This window comes from Periplaneta americana, chromosome 3 (genome assembly GCF_040183065.1).
Source record: "Periplaneta americana isolate PAMFEO1 chromosome 3, P.americana_PAMFEO1_priV1, whole genome shotgun sequence".
NCBI lineage: Eukaryota > Metazoa > Arthropoda > Insecta > Blattodea > Blattidae > Periplaneta > Periplaneta americana.
In genome coordinates, this window is record NC_091119.1 from 196185348 (window position 1) to 196205419 (window position 20072).

Genomic DNA, 20072 nt, shown 5'->3' on the forward strand with positions numbered 1-20072 from the left:
CAAAGGTCTCAACTTCAAAAGGGACGAAGATGTATTTGTTTATTTATTTATTTATTTATTTATTTATTTATTTATTTATTTATCCATTTATTTATTTACTTCATTGGTCTATTTATTTACTTATGTATTTATTTATTCATTTATTTAATTAGCCTACTTATTTACTTGTACTGGTGTATTTATTTATTTATTCAGTTATTTAATTCTTAGCGTCTCTACTTTCTACCCGAAAGCTTGATTTGCATAATACACGTCACTGTTCGTAAACAGAAAACCACAATATAAGTCACACAGACTTAGTGTGCACTCAATGTTGGTTGCTTGACGGTTGTCAGTCCACTTTGTGGTCTGTGGATATAGAGGGAAAAGTTGGATCCGTGTCGGGTAGAGTTCCAGGGTAGCTCAGTTGGTAGAGCTTTGGTACGTTTAACCAAAGGTCCCGGATTCGATACCCGGCCCCGGAACAATTTTTGCCTCAAAATTATTCAATAAAAACTCAGTTAATTAATTAACCAAACATCATAGAGACAAAACTGATATGTTTTTGAAAACTAGAAAATTCAGGCTTTCTGATGAAATAATAATTTAAAAAAAAGGAATCAAAATCAAATTTTTTAAGAGAAATTAAAAATTAAGGGTAGATGAATACCTTAAGGTAGTTTTTTTATTTCAATTTACTTATTTAGATCAAGTTACAATTATCCCAGTTAATCGCATGCCAGTGTTATGCTGTTTTCCTTGACTCGTCTGCTCTGTTTGTTGTGACGTCACAGGCATGGTGGTGAACGGCTTCGTCAACGTGGTGATCACGACCATCGAGCGCCGCTTCGGCCTGCGCTCCTCGCAGTCGGGCCTGGTGGCCGGCGGCTACGACATCGCGTCCTTCGCCTGCCTGATCCCCGTCACGTACCTCGGGGGCAGGCCCGGGGCCAGCAAGCCGCGGTGGCTGGGCTGGGGGGTGCTGCTCATGGGGGTGGGCTCCCTCGTCTTCACCTTCCCCCACTTCGCGGTCGGCCCGTACCGCGGCGTCAGCCACCACGCCAGCACCTGCCAGCTGGCCGGCAACGACTCCTCCGTGCAGGTAATGCACCCACATTAGTCTATTTTAAATCACAGGATGGACGGGAACTAGCAATTCATATCTTTTCGTCATCATTGCATTGTTATTTAAACTAAAATCAAGACTATAATAATAATAATAATAATAATAATAATAATAATAATAATAATAATAATAATAATAATACTTACTTACTTACTTACTTACTTACTTACTTACTTACTTACTTACTTACTGGCTTTTAAAGAACCCGGAGGTTCATTGCCGCCCTCACATAAGCCCGCCATTGGTCCCTATCCTGAGCAAGATTAATCCATTCTCTATCATCATATCCCACCTCCCTCAAATCCATTTTAATATTATCTTCCCATCTACGTCTCGGCCTCCCCAAAGGTCTTTTTCCCTCCGGCCTCCCAACTAACACCCTATATGCATTTCTGGATTCGCCCATACGTGCTACATCCCCTGTCCATCTGAAACGTTTGGATTTAATGTTCCTAATTATGTCAGTTGAAGAATACAGTGTGTGCAATTCTGTGTTGTGTAACTTTCCCCATTCTCCTGTAACTTCATCCCTCTTAGCCCCAAATATTTTCCTAAGCACCTTATTCTCAAACACCCTTAATCTCTGTTCCTCTCTCAAAGTGAGAGTCCAAGTTTCACAACCATAAAGAACAACCGGTAATATAACTGTTTTATAAATTCTAACTTTCAGATTTTTCGACAGCAGATTGGATGATAAAAGCTTCTCAACCAAATAATAACAGGCATTTCCCATATTTATTCTGTGTTTAATTTCCTCCCGAGTATCATTTATATTTGTTACTGTTGGTCTAATAATAATAATAATAATAATAATAATAATAATAATAATAATAATAATAATAATGAAATGGATTTGAGGGAGGTGGGATATGATGATAGAGACTGATTAATTTTGCTCAGAATAGGGACCAGTGGCGGGCTTGTGTGGAGGCGGCAATGAACCTCCGGGTTCCTTAAAAGCCAGTAAGTAAGTAAGTAATAATAATAGTAATGGTAATAGTAATGATAATAATAATATGAACAAAATTGAGAAAATATATTTCTGATAGTTTATTTATATATTAATTCATCTATTTTTACTTGTTTATTTATTTATTTAATCTTATTCGAAAATACTTATATGTTGTCCATAAAAACACATTCGTTACATAAATAACTTCATTAGAAAAAGAAATAATACAATATAATTTATCTTAAAAATCTTCCTTGCTGCAACACTAGAACACTGCTACAAAGATTCGTAACCTTCTGAGGAACAGAGAATTTGATATTTGGTGTCGTCATCCACAGAAAGGGAAAGGCGTAGTTTTATTTAAACAATATCCTGGTGCCAACAAATGGATTTGTAAACACGCAGGACTCTCCAACAGCGAATGGCGCGATGGCATTAAAATGGTTGGAAATGAGGCTGCAGTACGTGCTGTGCCGGGAAGATCTCAGGACAACCGTTGTAGGCATTGCCCCAACGAGGTTGAAACTCTTGCACATGTCCTGGGATCCTGTACGCACGGCGAAGGTCTGCGAAACGCTAGACACCACCAAGTACGATCAATTATAGCCACTAGTAGAAGAGTTTTCCGGGCTATGAGGCCGTGGTCTGTTGGTTGTGAGACTAAACGTTTCGTTCACTGCTGGTGTCTTCAGTGGTGTCTATTGCTGGTGCGGCTGGTTCTACTGCGTCTGCCGATTACAGTCTGCGCTGGCTGCATCGTTGTATATATAATGCGGGAGGGGGGGGGGCTTGCTGTTGTCGCCCTCCTCCCGCACTATATATACAACAATGCAGCCAGCGCAGACTGCATCCTGCCTAAGGTTTTTCCGTGGTTTTCCTAAGGCGCTAAGACAAATGTCGGGATGAGCCCTAAAAGAAATGGGCCACGGACCTGCACTCATATCCCCATTAATCTCCCTAATTACTTAAATTAATCAACTAATTACATCTCTCCCCCTCTTCGTAATTGAGCCATCATATAGCCAAATGGCTTGTCTCAAAATTGAGACGATTCAACAAGGCTCATGACAGCAATCACCTCCTACATAATAGCCAAATTGGCTAGTCTTTTATACATGAGACAACTCATCTCGCCTAAGGTATTCCGTGGTTTTCCTCAGGCGTAAGACAAATGTCGGGATGAGCCCTATAAGAAATGGGCCACGGACCTATATGCCCTTCCCCATACATATTCCACCCTTATTAAAAACGATGTATGCCCTAGTTCAGATAATATAAATAGTCTATTAAATATACGAGGTCACTTAATAAGTCGCAAATTGAAAGGACAGGGACCTCTCAAATTGCAGATTAGATTTCACGGCGCTTCTTCCGACGACCTTCACATGCTTTGTCATCGAACAACAGATGACGGCGTCTTGCCATTCTAACGGCAAACACCAGCCAACTCCTCCTCGCCCCGTTCCGTGATCACTTGATCAATCTCAGCCCCCCTCGCGTATGTGGTACCTAAGAGGTTACGTCCAATTTCGGCTTCCCCTTCAAAATTTTCTAGAGCTCCTTCAGGGGAGCAGCGTAACCCGGAGTGAGACTAGTGGCCAACAGGCTTGGAGCTCACATATTTAGTTTTGTACAGCCCCCAACCCCTTGCAAGGACGCGTTTTGCGTACCTTTTAAATTTTCCTCCCAATTCTCCTTCGATTTTTCGAGCGCAGATTGTAATCGGCAGACGCAGTAGAACCAGCCGCACCAGCAATAGACACCCCTGAAGATGTTCACCGCAGCAGTGAACGAAACGTTTGGTCTCACAACCAACAGACCACGGCCTCATAGCCCGGAAAACTCTTCTACTATTGACGCCGGCCGTGAAAGCCTACACTCCAATATAATTATAGCCACTGCCCTTAAAGGTGCCGATTACAACACCTTTGAAAAAGTACATGGTCTCTCCGTCACTGGCAGTACACGGCGCATAGATATAATAGCTTTCAAGGAATCTACAAGATCTGGATTCATAATTTATCCCACTGTGCGTTTCGAAACGAATGAGGAACAGCCAGCAGAAGTGGATAAGGAAAAAAAGAATATCTACAATCCTACCATTCCATATTACCTCCAAAATTACCAGCTAGAAGAGCTTGAAATAATCGGACTTCTGGTTGGAGCAAGAGGTATCGCTACTTTCTTAATAAAAGATGTGTTTAAGAGGCTTGGAATACCTACATCTATTATTCCGATTGTAACTTTAGCTGCATTGAAAGGATCAATTGCTCTCTTCAAGCATCACCTATATTCGAAATGAAACAAAGTTCATTAGCATTCTTTACTTTTTGTAACACTTGCCTCTCTAAGGCTAGGTATATTTCCATCAATCACAAAATGTATTTGCAGCTATGTACTTGTAGGAGTTTCATTGTCAAAACAAAATTAATGGTTCACTAAACTTGCAAACATTTACATGGTTAAGTAGTCTTTGTCCCTTGTGGCAGCTCACGAATAGTGAGAATATTTCTAAATTTCTCAATTACCGGTACTTTAAATTTCTTAAAATACTGGGTGATGAAAGATTTTTGGGCACTCAATTGGAATTGTAGGCATAAAATATATGCACTATAAAATCTATGACGAAAACTATTATTATTAGTATTATTATTATTATTATTATTATTATTATTATTATTATTATCAATCAATAACACATAGAATCTAAGCCGATACTAGCATAGTAAACCTGAATTTTCAAACCTTCTCTGTTAGCGATGCAGGTATAACTACAGGGACATCATTTTATTTTTACTAACATTTTTAATATTAACCTGGCTATACCTTTAGAGAACCGGAAACACAGTTTGCTATCCCCTTCCACGACTGTAGTTCGATGATACTGGCGTAAAACACAAACAAATCACTCTACTAGGTATAGGAAGGAAGAAAAGTAGTTCATCCATTTACGTAAATTAGAAAATATCGCAATTTTGAGTTTCATAATTTTCATTAGGTTTTTGTTTAATCAAAGTGCGGCGGCCGGGTAGCTCAGTTGGTAGAGCAGCTGGCTACTGACTGGAAGATCCGGGGTTCGATCCCAGGTGGTGACAGGATTTTTTCTCGTTACCAAACTTTCAGAACGGCCCCAAGGTTCACTCAGCCTTCTATAAAATTGAGCACCGGGTCTTTCCCGGGGGTAAAAGGCGGTCAGAGCGTGGTGCCGACCACACCACCTCATTCTAGTGCCGAGGTCATGGAAAGCATGGGGCTCTACCTCCATGCCCCCCAAGGGCCTTCATTGCATGTTACGGGGATACCTTTACCTTTTTTTTTACAGTACTGTATTAAGAATAAGTGTTTTTACTCACGAACTGAGTTATCCATGCGAACGTACTCATTATGCAGTGTATATTATACTGTCTACAGCACATTAGCGTACAATATAGAGAAAGAAGTTAAATTGAAAAATAATCATAATATGAATATTTAAACACAAGTTTGAAAATGGTGGCTGTTCATTTCGATACAGTCTTCAGTTCTTTTGTGCATATTATCGCACTATAGACTACTGCATCTAATTCCAATTGCCAGTTTCGTCCTTCGTACTAGTAACTCATGTTGAAATAATTCTGTACCTACTCTACGTACTGTAAATTCAATCTTCACTTCTGCCGGACCCGAAAATATAAAATTACTTAGACATGCTATCTACTGCGCGTCCAAGTGGTTATGCCGCAGGATTGTAGAAAGGAGGGAAATCACGTGACAGTTAATTACTTAACGAGGCCCTTTTATTTAAGTTAAATTAAACAGGTGTGTAATATTACGTAAAGGTCCAATTCCTAACAGAAATTAATGTTTTCAGAAAAGAGCTAAGACAGCCCAGCTTTTACAGAGGGGCGAGCAGAAGCAGGTGGGAGAAATCGGGATGCGACGTAGGCAAACGGACAGTACCTGTGCGAAAATATGATTCAATATTGAAAGCTCTTTCGTCATTGGAAAACGCGAACATATTTCTGGAACGTACTATACTCATTCAGTACTGCTTACTATCTGCGGTCTTGGATCTGTGTGGAGGACGGTTGAGCTTCACTAGTAGAAGGGGTGGGAGTGAAGTACATTAAAAAACTCAGGTACAATAAAAATTGAAGTAAAAATAAAATGATGTCCCTGTACAAGGTGTTTAGATGCGGCATACATACGCCTTGAGATCCACGGCCCCATAGATCTCTGTGTATTTGTAGTCTATTAACAAACAGGACGCACGCACTGAGGAACGTACTTAATTTCTCAGCAGGGAAACTGCAGCGACTACCAGGAGGGAAACGACCACCTCGCGAACCACATGTGGTTGTTCCTGATCGGACAGCTCCTGCATGGCGCCGGGGCATCCCCTCTTTACACCCTGGGGGTCACCTTCATCGACGAGAACGTCTCCAAGAAGATGTCTTCCGTCTACCTCGGTGAGTGTCTTCCGCTGTGATGCATTCCAAAGAGAACGCAACTGCGGCCTGCTCTAATGACATTCCGTTCCATTAGGTTTGTGCCTGCAGACTAATACAGTTGCGGTCTCTGTCCACACCATCATAATTGCTATTATTTCTTCATGTCCTCGCTATTCTCTTTCTCCATTTTCTTTTTCTACCTTTATCCTTTATTTTATATTTTATTTCTTTCCTCATTTATATCCATTCTTCCATTCTCTTTCTGTTTTAGTTATCACATTTTATCACATTATTTTATTTATTCCTCCATTTTTCTTATTTATTTCCTTATTTTTGTCTTTCTATTTACAATTAAATCACTCTAACCTGGGCACGTGTGGTTCAATAAAAAAATTGTCCAACCTAACGGGTTGTCCAAGGCAGAGGGAAGTAGAAATTTTTTAAGCATGCAGTGGAAAGGAAATTACTGTGCGTGTGTGCGTGCGTGCGTGTGTGTGTGTGTCTGTCTCATCCGCAACATGATAAAGAAACTGAATTAACATTAATATAACTCGCAACATGAAAAGAAACTGAATTAACAATAATGTCATTCGGAACATGAAATAGAAACTGAATTAACAATAACGTCATTCGCAACATGATGAAGAAACTGATTTAACAATAATGTAATTTGCAACATGATAAAGAAACTGAATTAACAATAATGTCATTCGGAAATAGAAACTGAATTAACAATAACGTCATTCGCAACATGATGAAGAAACTGATTTAACAATAATGTAATTTGCAACATGATAAAGAAACTGAATTAACAATAATGTCATTCGGAAATAGAAACTGAATTAACAATAACGTCATTCGCAACATGATGAAGAAACTGATTTAACAATAATGTAATTTGCAACATGATAAAGAAACTGAATTAACAATAATGTCATTCGGAACATGAAATAGAAACTGAATTAACAATAACGTCATTCGCAACATGATGAAGAAACTGATTAAACAATAACGTAACTCGCAACATGAAAAGAAACTGAATTAACAATAACGTCATTCGGAACATGAAATAGAAACTGAATTAACAATAACGTCATTCGCAACATTATGAAGAAACTGATTTAACAATAACGTAACTCGCAACATGATAAAGAAACTGAATGAACAATAACGTAATTCGCAACATGATGAAGAAACTGAATTAACATTAATATAATTCGCAACATGATGAAGAAACTGAATTAGCAATAACGTCATTCGCAACATGATGAAGAAACTGATTTAACAATAACGTAACTCGCAACATGATAAAGAAACTGAATTAACAATAACGTAATTCGCAACATGATGAAGAAACTGAATTAACATTAATATAATTCGCAACATGATAAAGAAACTGAATTAGCAATAACGTAATTCGCAACATGATGAAGGAACTGATTTAACAATAACTTAATTCGCAACATGATAAAGAAACTGAATTAACAATAACGTAATTCGCAACATGATAAAGAAACTGAATTAACAATAACGTAATTCGCAACATGATAAAGAAACTGAATTAACAATAACGTAATTCGCAACATGATAAAGAAACTGAATTAACAATAACGTAATTCGCAACATGATAAAGAAACTGATTTAACAATAACGTCATTCGCAACATGATAAAGAAACTGAATTAACAATAACGTAATTCGCAACATGATAAAGAAACTGAATTAACAATAACGTAATTCGCAACATGATAAAGAAACTGATTTAACAATAACGTCATTCGCAACATGATGAAGAAACTGATTTAACAATAACGTAATTCGCAACATGATGAAGGAACTGATTTAACAATAACGTAATTCGTAACATGATAAAGAAACTGAATTAACAATAACGTAATTCGCAACATGATAAAGAAACTGAATTAACAATAACGTAATTCGCAACATGATGAAGAAACTGAATTAACAATAACGTAATTCGCAACATGTTAAAGAAACTGATTTAACAATAACGTAATTCGCAACATGATGAAGAAACTGAATTAACAATAACGTAATTCGCAACATGTTAAAGAAACTGATTTAACAATAACGTAATTCGCAACATGATAAAGAAATTGAATTAACAATAACGTAATTCGAAACATTATGAAGAAACTGAATTAACATTAATATATTTCGCAACATGATAAAGAAACTGATTTAACAATAATGTAATTGGCAACATGATAAAGAAACTGATTTAACAATAACGTAATTCGCAACATGATAAAGAAAATGATTTAACAATAACGTAATTCGCAACATGTTAAAGAAACTGAATTAACAATAACGTAATTCGCAACATGATGAAGAAACTGAATTAACATTAATATAATTCGCAACATGATGAAGAAACTGATTTAACAATAACGTAATTCACAACATGATGAAGAAACTGAATTAACATTAATGTCATTCTCAACACAAAAAAATAAACTTTATTAACAATAATGTCATTCGGAACATGATAAAGAAACTGTAATGTTACGATAGGCTTAAAAGTTATAATGGTAAAGTATGTGTCATATTGTGTGACATCCATTTTTAGTTACTTTTTCTCTTCTTTCGTCTGATTGTTTACTTTTTTCTCACACTCTAATTCGTTTCTTTCTCTTTGTCTCCTGTTTCAGTCTTGCATATAATTTTTTTTTGTAATATTATTTCTTTCTTCTTTTCCATTTATTACTTATATTTTTGTTTTCATTTTTCGTAATTCCAGTGACTAGTCGCCTGTGCAGTGGTAGCTTCAATTTTTTCCCCTATGATGAAGGGCGGTTTTTCGCTTATGGATGGCTCCTTGTTGAGCACAAATTAGGAATTCGTAATGATTCTCATTGTAAACGTTTTGCTCCAGGTCGCCTTGGAGGAAAAAGTATGACAGTAAGTTATGAACAGCTCTCACATGAAATACAAACAACCCCTCATTAGCATTCCCCTCGACCTGAGGCAAGGCTCATGGAGGATTCCCCACCCCCGCGCAAACCTGTGTGACAGTGCAATTTATTCGCTTAGCCGTATAACTCAATCCAGCACGACTTCCGTCCAATATTTTGACGTAGACAAGGTTCACAATAAACTAAATTCCACTCGTGCATTGTATTGCGCTGTTCAAATGCAGGAGAGTGTAACTTGAGGCAGGAAAGGGATACGACGAAAAGTTCGGCGAAGGAAGTCAGGAGACAATCACAGGTGGGAATCGTATTGTGGCCCAAGACGTACGGAGATAAGGTTAGTTGTTCATAGACTATATTGACGTGACGTCATGTTTCGCTCATGACACAGGTACTATTAGGGAACCCTTGTATCTTATTTGTGATGTAGTTGACGTTCTAGTCATGATTCAAAATTAGACCTCGCAGATTTTTTAACAATGCATTCTATTGATAAAGAATGATATTACGATAACTTTTCCTACAATTGAAATTGTTTGTTCATTTATGTAATTGATTTATTTTTACTGGCAGAGTTAAGCCCTTAAGGCATTCTCTTCCACTCAACCAGTATAAAAATGCATAGCATAAAATAAATACTTCCTTACATACTTACTGGCTTTTAAGGACCCCGGAGGTTCATTGCCGCCCTCACATAAGCCCGCCATTGGTCCCTATCCTGAGCAAGATTAATCCATTCCCTATCATCATATCCCACCTCCCTCAAATCTATTTTAATATTATCTTCCCATCAACGTCTCGGTCTCCCTAAAGGTCTTTTTCCCTCCGGCCTCCCAACTAACACTCTATATGCATTTCTGGATTCGCCCATACGTGCTACATGCCCTGCCCATCTCAAACGTCTGGATTTAATGTTCCTAATTATGTCAGGTGAAGAATACAATGCGTGCAGTTCTGTGTTGTGTAACTTTCTCCATTCTCCTGTAACTTCATCCCTTTTAGCCCCAAATATTTTCCTAAGCACCTTATTCTCAAACACCCTTAACCTATGTTCCTCTCTCAAAGTGAGAGCCCAAGTTTCACAACCATAAAGAACAACCGGTAATATAACTGAATAATTTCAAGGGAAAAATTGCTCCGGGGCCGGGTATCGATCCCGGGACCTCTGGTTGAACGTACCAGGGCTCTGCCAACTGAGCCTCCACCCGACACCGTCTCAACTTTTCCCTTTATATCCACACAACTCGCGTGGGATGACCACAATTTCAAGTCACAAGAGTTTGTGTGCACTCGATGTGGGTCTCTGGCGTTCGTCAGCCCACTCGAGTTGTGTGGATATAAAGGGAAAAGTTGAGACGGTGTCAGGTGGAGTTCCCGGGTAGCTCAGTTGGCAGAGCGCTGGTACATTCAACCAGAGGTCCCGGGAACGATACCCGGCCCCGGAACAATTTTTCCCTTGAAAGTATTCAAATCTGCTTTACAGGAAGCTTTACCTGCAAGATTAGATTTGGTAATATAACTGTTTTATAAATTCTAACTTTCAGAGTTTTTGACAGCAGAGTGGATGATAAAACCTTCTCAACCGAATAATAACAGGCAGTTCCCATATTTATTCTGTGTTTAATTTCCTCCCGAGTAGCATTTATATTTGTTACTGTTGCTCCCAAGTATTTTAATTTTTCCACCTCTTCAAAAGATAAATTTCCAATTTTTATATTTCCATTTCGTACAATATTCTGGTCACGAGACATAATAATCATATACTTTGTCTTTTCGGGATTTACTTCCAAACCTATCTCTTTACTTGCTTCAAGTAAAATTTCCCTATTTTCCCTAATCGTTTGTGGATTTTTTCTCCTAACACATTCACGTCATCCGCATAGACAAGCAGCTGATGTAACCCGTTCAATTCCAAGCCCTCTCTGTTATCCTGAACTTTCCTAATGGCATACTCTACAGCAAAGTTAAGAAGTAAAGGTGATAGTGCATCTCATTGCTTTAGCCCGCAGTGAATTGGAAATGCATCTAACAGAAACTGACCAATACGGACTCTGCTGTACGTTTCATTGAGACACATTTTAATTAATGAACTACTTTCTTGGGAATACCAAATTCAATAGAATATCATATAAAACTTCTCTCTTAACAGTACGCTACTTGCATAAAATTTCTTAGCTAAAATACATTTATATTTAGAAAAAGATACTTTTTCAATTTGACTTAAGACGAAAATTGAGACGTAATGTTAGATTGCGTATTTTGATGTATCCTAGCACGTCCTCTGGTTCTGGGGCATTTTTCCTACGTGCTTTATAAAGAATAGTAAGTTATTCTCCCTGTTCAGTTGTACGAGTAGTTACGCAAATTAATTAAAGTTACTAATATCTTCACTGTCGAGTTACATTTCATATAAAATATATTATTCCCGAAAAGTTAGAGCACAATAGGTCTCAAGGACATCAAAACGGGATGTTTGTACAAAATATCAAATTATTCGTTGAATTGTGTGCGTTTTAAACGGATCCACCATGAAATGCAAACATCAATATGGCCGCAGGAGATGCGTATCCTTCCTGAAAGCAGACGCAACCCGCTCTGCGTGCGTCGGCAATGTTCCGCATAATTAAAAGTTCAAAATTTCCCTGTGGAACAATAAAATTATTATTCCCTTTCCTTTACACTCTCTTTTATTTTACTTTCACATCTTCCCTCGACCTGGAGCCAGAGAGTGGAATTAAGACGAGCAGAAGGTTAGTTGTGAAAAGAAGTTACGGACTTGGGGTGGGAAGATTAACTTTTTAAGCTACCTGGATTGTTTTACTCTGTTTATTAAGAATAAAAATTCTTTGTGAAGGAAGTGCGAAAGGAAATGTTGAGGCTCCTCAAGAAAACGAGTTTATGCAGCCTTCCGAACATTTAGAAAGCTTCAGAGATGTCATTAAACACAGAATAAGTTTAGGAAACGCGTACGACCCTTTAAATAAAGGACGAGAGAGTTTAAAGTTGTGCAATGCTGAGTTTTATGTACTCAAAACGTTGGGTGTTATTCGCAAAGTAGTACAACAATTTTTATCATACAGATTTTGTTTCTATTCACCATAAAGTAGTAGGTTGTGTGTGTGTGTGTGTGCGTGCGTGCGTGCGTGCGTGCGTGTGTGTGTGGTTAGTTAAAAGTCCCGCACCACCTAAATAACTTTTGAATCATACGGTTGACATGAAACTTGGTATGTGAGGATAACCATATACTAAGAACTCAATAATGGTATTACCGAGTTTTTCCTACTTCCGATTTAACCGGAAGTAACTCCAACTCTCTTATCTTAAATGGAACACCCAATATATTATTTTATTTTTGAATAGTACTCATTCAGAGTTTTTCAAAAATCACCCACACTTGATACTTCTGTACAAATTCATTGTGTGTGCAAAATTTCATTACTTTATCTCAAATAGTTGGAGAAAATGTTCCTTAACTATTTACTTGCTTGGAAGTGATATCTTAAAACAAAAGAATTTCGCATTCCATCTCGCACAAAAACATCGTAAAACGTCCTCATCTTTTCAATTGAATTACACTGAATATAGCTTAAATTTAAATGACACTAAAGTTAAACTAATGTAAAATATCGCTTGACGCTTTGGTGTAAATGAGAACATGGTTTGGGAGGATTTCGATGCATCAGTCTGGAATCCCAATTGTAAAACGAACTAGAGAAGCTAACAGATTGTCACATGGTCTGTGAATTGCCTCGGTAAACTTGTTTCAAACGCTTTTAGAAACTGCACTTACCAACACGTATTTGATATGCATCTCGTCGATTTAGTATGTATGTTTAGTCAACAGACTGAAGATTGGTTGTAACCTAAGTGACACCAATAAGGCATCACTCACGAGGCAACTAAGCCACTCCTAAATATAAACACTTCATTAACACACTCAAAAGAATAACACGCAATCTAACGTCAACACGAGCACTCCTAAATCTAGACACTTCACTAACACAATTAGAAGAATAACACACAATCTAACGTCAATAATAGATTCCACTAATAGTGTTTCTCTATTAAATATTTTATTGCACATTTAAGAACTCAAATCATAAATTATAATATCTAGCAATAATTGTGATAGTAATTAGAAATAGACGACAAATTGTATGTTCTCGACTAACCTTAATCCTCAAAATATTATTTTCGGTAATTTTTTCTCTTTATGTGTATTTTATTTTCCAATTTATTTTAACTTCACACATATACATTACGTACATTATACAGGGCGTTAAAAATAATGTTTACAACGTTTCAGGGGTAATAGAAGAGGTAAAAAGAAATATCTTTTGTAAGTGACAAAACTTTGGCAGATGCGCCGTTTATTGTGTGCGTAAGTGTTAGTATAATCCATAAAGAACAAGACCAATTGTCGTTTTAGAGGTGGTGTTCAAACTGCCGTCCATTGAAGGCATTGCACAACTGGTACCTTCGTACTATGGAGTGTCTTCAACGCTCAAAAAGGCCAACATTGTCTCTAATAACATGTGCAGCTTCAACAACGCGAGCAACTAAGTCTTCTGCTTTATCGATCGGTGTCTCATACACCAAACATTTCACGTCTCCCCACAAAAAGAAATCCAGTGGGGTTAAGTCCGGTGATCGAGGTGGCCACGGTACCAGCCCACCCCTGCCAATCCAGCGATCGGGGAATGAAGCATTTAGGTGGTTCCTGATACGACAATCAAAGTGGGAGGGGCATCTTCATGCTGAAACCATATTCGTTCTCTGATGTTCAATGGGATATTTTCTAAAAGTTTTGGTAGGACGTCGCGTAGAAAAACAAAATAATTATCACCATGGAGACTGTTAGGCAACAGACAAGGCCCTACAATATGGTCGTGCACAAACAGAACTAACCAGTGTGTGTTGTGACGGAAGTCAAGTCATCCATTCCTTCAGGCCATCTAGCTGCAAAACGGCGCAACTGCTAAAGTTTTGTCACTTAAAACAGATGTTTGTTTTTACCTCCTCTATCATCCCTGAAACGTTATAATAGTAATATGCGTTACAAGAGCGGTATGTTGAAGTTTTCATGTTCGAGGAAAAGTGTGAAAAAGCGAAACGTAGTTGAGCTTTTTTAATTTCCGAGAATTGAAAGAAAACATACCGCTCGTGTATCGTACATTATCTTGTGCGAAGATCGTTTATTACATACCTGAAAGAGGAATTTCTAATTAGTTTCAATGAAATCTCCATCTTGGTTTTTGTTCAATGACGGCAAATTTGCAAAACAAAAATATCTATCTTCAACATTGTTGCTTTAAAATGTTTTCTGTGTTTACTATACTCCAGCAGGCCGTGATATCCCCCAGTCTATGTTGAGTCTGGAATCTTGTTGATTTTTTCACGGTTTCCTTAATGTTACTTGCATCACGAATGCAGTAACTTTAGTGGAGTTTAGAGTTTACATAATTTTTGCAAATATTTAAAAACAATAATTAACAGTGCAATTTAGGTGAAATTGCAGTGGTAAGTTTCCAATTTATAATTACTACTATATTGAACGTCTCTAAAATAATATGTTAAAAGCCTAAAGCAGTAAAAGCAATATGTCACTTAAGCGGTAAGGAGAGGGAAATTGTTATTGTGTTAGATTAGGAATACTGAATGTGGAATTTTAGACTTTCCGCGGATTGGTTTTGTGCGGAAACCAAGCAAATACGCACGATATCGCACAAACGTTATTTTTAACACCCTGTACAGGGTGGAAGTGAAATAACCCTGCAGGATTTCAGAGCAAATAGCCCATGTTTTATGTAACAAACAATTGTAATACCAAAATGGTAAATAGTTCATACTTTTCTCAGAAGAAAAGATTTTTCCCAAATGTTTAACACCCTCTTATTCAGTAATTATTGCCAGTAGGATAGTGCATTTTGTCCATAAAGTTATAAAATCTAATAAGGAATAATCTATCCCTCTGGCGAATTTCAATAGCATGGATGGTTTTCTTGCAAATTTAATGTAAAAACCAGTAATTTCAAGCCACTTAACAATCCGATCAGAGAGAGATGCAAGGTAGTTCACCTAGGGAGACAGACCTAAGTTCGTTGACCTCTTACATCTGTATTACGAGAAGAAAGAGCAGTGTGTTAGCGGCGATGTTACCAGACTACTGAAACTTCCAACTCTATTTTCTATTGTTCATTGTTCGACACACTCTTTTAACACTTATAATCACTGAAAGCCACCGGCGTAGCTCTGTAGGCTAAGGCACTTGCCTGCCGATCCGGAGTTACGCTCCGGCACGGGTTCGATTTCCTGATTACCTGGGTTTTTCCGACGTTTTCCCCAATCGTAAGGCAAATGTCAGATAATCTATGGCGAATCCTCGGCCTCATATCGCCAAATATCTTCTCACTATCGCCAATTCCATCGACGCTTAATAACCTCGTAGTTGATACAGCGTCGTTAAATAACCAAGTAAAAAATAATAAACACTGAATAACTCTATGATTTCTTTACTGTGTTAAGCTTTGAAATTTATCTGCCTGACTAGTTTCGAAGTGGTATCCTTCATTGGCGAAGATAGGTTTGGAAGTAAATCTCGAAAAGACAAAGTATATGATTATCTCGTGAGGAGAATATTGTACGAAATGGAATTATATCAGATGAAGAATACAATGCGTGCAGTTCTGTATTGTGTAACTTTCTCCATTCTCCTGTAACTTCATCCCGCTTAGCCCCAAATATTTTCCTAAGCACCTTATTCTCAAACACCCTTAACCTATGTTCCTCTCTCAGAGTGAGAGTCCAAGTTTCACAACCATACAGAACAACCGGTAATATAACTGTTTTATAAATTCTGACTTTTAGATTTTTGGACAGCAGACTGGATGATAAAAGCTTCTCAACCGAATAATAACACGCATTTCCCATATTTATTTTGCGTTTGATTTCCTCCCGAGTGTCATTTATATTTGTTGATACTCAGGACGAAATTAAACACAGAATAAACATGGGAAATGCCTGTTATTATTCGCTTTAGAAGCTTTTACCATCCAGTCTGCTGACAAAAAATCTGAAAGTTACAATTTATAAAACAGTTATATTACCGGTTGTTCTTTATGGTTGTGATCTTGGACTCTCACTTTGAGAGAGAAACAGAGGTTAAGGGTGTTTGAGAATAAGGTGCTTAGGAAAATATTTGGGGCTAAAAGGGATGAAGTTACAGGAGAATGGAGAAAGTTACACAACACAGAACTGCACGCATTGTATTCTTCACCTGACATAATTAGGAACATTAAATCCAGAAGTTTTTAATGGGCAGGGCATGGAGCACGTATGGGCGAATCCAGAAATGCATATAGAGAGTTAGTTGGGAGGCCGGAGGTGAAAAGACCTTTGGGAAGGCTGAGACGTAGATGGGAAGATAATATTAAAATAGATTCGAGGGAGGTGGGATATGATGATAGAGACTGGATTAATCTTGCTCAGGGTAGGGACCAATGGCGGGCTTATGTGAGGGCGGCAATGAACGTCCGGGTTCCTTAAAAGCCAGTAAGTAAGTAAGTATCCTTCATTGTCGAAACCTAGTGAAGTTCCCCACCAGAAGAAGATATCAGATGATAGATGACATTAAGATATTTGGGTCACATGCGGAGACTAAGAGCAAGGCAGAAAATAGGAAAGATTAAAGAATGCTGGGTTTGCAGTGAAAGACCTGCCCATGGGCTGAACAGTTATATATATTTTTTCTGTTTTAATTGTGTCACAGAGTATACAAACAATCGCGGTTTCATTAGTGTAGCCGAATGGAGAGGCAGAGACATGACAATATGGTTTGAAAACGAAGTTCCGCCGAAATGTCTGATCTGATAAATGGTGCCGCTGATCGACAGGCATGCAAGATGGAGTGAGGAATCAAGTGACAGTGTTATCATCGTTCATCTTGCGGTCGCTAATCACCAGGAGTGTCCCCATTATGCCGACGCCATTGTCACCAGCTTAGCTGTACGTGGGGTGGAGGCTTTGCAACAATAACGCACAGATGTTACGCGCATATCCAAGTGTTGAACATGCGACCACGCTTTCCCACGGAGATTTCAAGGAGAACGTTTATGCAATAACGTAAGTGGCGTACCCCGCTGATAGACGTCACTGAGATGGGCGCTCGCACCCTTAGGAATCCCCCTACATCAAATACTGTCAGAATGCGTTACGCACTTCGGTAAATACTTAATGCATATAATATTGTAAAATTATACACACGCACATGTGTATGTGTGTGTGAATACATTTTGTATTGAAACAGGATGTTTCGTAATTATACAGGGTGTTTCAAAACTGATGGTCAATAATTTGCAGATGAAAAGTACAAATTGAAAGAAGCAGAGAAGCTCGAATAATCATTGATCCGCAAATTAACAGTTCATACAACATTCCCTTAGAGGAGAGCCTGTAAAGTGGCCTCCTAGGTCACCGGATTTAAATCCGATTTGAGATCTATATTTGAGATCATTTGAAAAGCCTGGTTTACATTTCTGAGGTCAACACACTTCAGGATTTGAGGTTTCTGTTTGAACGTGTCTTTCAGCTAATAAGGAATGATCCAGGACTGTTCGAGAGAATTCGTAGTTCACTACACGGAAGAGTACAAAGTTACGTTCAGATGTATGGACAGCATTTCGAATACCTGCTGTAGGTAGAATTCAGTTAGGTATGTCTCCACGTCTGATCTTAGTCAACGAGGAATCTCAACAGAAAGTGTGCAGTATCTCGACAACGATTAATTTGCTGAGAAATGTGTAGTATTGGAGTTTTTTGTTTGAGTTAGTTTGTACTTTTCCTCTGTAAATCATTGACCATCACTTTTGAATGATGTTGGTATAGTTTATTTAACGACGCTCGCAACTGCAGAGATTATATCAGCGTCGCCGGATGTGCCGGAATTTTGTCCTGCAGGAGTTCTTTTACATGCCAGTAAATCTACTGACATGAGCCTGTCATATTTAAGCACACTTAAATGCCATCGACCTGGCCCGGGATCGAACCCGCAACCTTGGGCATAGAAAGCCAGCGCTATACCAACTCGCCAACCAGGTCGACTGTCCATTTGTTCATTTATGTTTATGAAGATTAGTGTAATAAAGTTTCCAATCAATTGTAGGCTTATATCAAGCAAATACACTTTTTAAATTACACATTCTAAATATTCTAATAAATAAAGATCCCGAAACATTTTCCAAACTCTATGGGATTTTATTATGTTTTGTAAATACAATTACTCTGGGGTAACACAACATCATATATGTACTGGAGGAAGAGGAAGTCATAAGTGTGCTCAGTATGACCACCGTTCATGAAAACGTAGGCATCAAGTTCGTTTTCTCGTCGACAACCGTACACGTTCAAATAGCTCTTGCCTGTATCTAATTCGTTGACAACCATTGACACTGCGCTCCAAGAGTTTTTTTAACATTATCAATAGGGTTGCAATACACAAAACAGAGACTTGAAGTCGGGGGACCTGGGAGGTCATGGTGTTGGTAAGCCACGGCCGATACGTCTGTTGTGGAAGCTTATGTGTAAGAACCCTTGAACGTTAAAATGAAAGTTAGCTGGTACTCCATCAAGTATTACCACAGAAGCTGCCTTTCCCAAGGAGAGGCATCATCCGAAAGGTCACGTAGCTCATGTTGGAAAAAATGGAGGTATACATAACCAGGAAGTCTGTCAGCTAAGAAATGAGGCTGTAAAAATAGGTGGTGTATTCAGTTAGTGACCATAGTGATGTCGACCTGGTTGACTCAGTTGGTAGGCCTATAGCGCTGGCCTTCTATGCCCGAGATTGCGGGTTCGATCCCGGGCCAGGTCGATGGCATTTAAGTGTGCTTAAATGCGACAGGCTAATGTCAGTAGATTTACTGGCATGTAAAAGAACTCCTGCGGGAAAAAATTCCAGCACACCGGCGACGCTGTGCTTAAATGCGACAGGCTAATGTCAGTAGATTTACTGGCATGTAAAAGAACTCCTGCGGGAAAAAATTCCAGCACACCGGCGACGCTGATATAACCTCGGCAGTTGCGAGCGTCGTTAAATAAAACAACATTTAACACCATAGTGATATCATATCTATGCAGTTATTTTATTATGGTTTTTCGCCTTATTTCATTGTCATTTAGTCACTCCTGAAATATGTACCTATAATACGAAACACATTTTCTATGTACCGTACATATTAGAGATGAACAACGATCGAGAAAGCAAGACTAACAGCGCCCGCAAAGCCGAAAACCCGCACGACAATGTTGTATACGACGCGTCGTTGACGTAAAGACTGCTTGTGAGTGTTTCGAGACGTCGAGATTGATCACTCCCGAAGTCCCGAACGTCAAGCAGCCTTGAATCGCCACAGTTGTTTATACTTGACTGAACTTTTATCTACTTTGGCAACTGTTATATATGTATAAACAGTCAAGTAGCCTATTTGAAACATCATCTCTACCTTTCAGTGTATAATAATCCGTTCCCCAGTCTTTATTTAATTACTAGGCCCTTATTAAAGGGCTAGGAATTATCTTTTCATATTATATTTGAGATCAAGTGTGCAATCTCAAGTAAAAAGATATTAACATTATGTTTTATGTTTCTTAGAATTG

General features: G+C 38.3%; 1 protein-coding gene across 4 annotated transcripts in view; it reads left to right on the forward strand.

Moving 5' to 3' along the window:
- Positions 1-20072, forward strand: part of Oatp26F (Organic anion transporting polypeptide 26F) — a 387249-nt gene that overhangs the window by 237892 nt on the left and 129285 nt on the right. For 3 of the 4 annotated variants that reach the window (XR_011331492.1, XM_069822440.1, XM_069822442.1), the window contains exons 4-5: positions 774-1081; positions 6337-6505. Coding sequence is in view for 3 of the 4 variants with exons in the window: in XM_069822440.1 (XP_069678541.1) it covers positions 774-1081; positions 6337-6505 (477 nt within the window). In the remaining variant the exon portion in view is untranslated. The remainder of the gene's footprint in view (positions 1-773; positions 1082-6336; positions 6506-20072) is intronic. The other variant, XM_069822441.1, reaches the window with a different exon arrangement.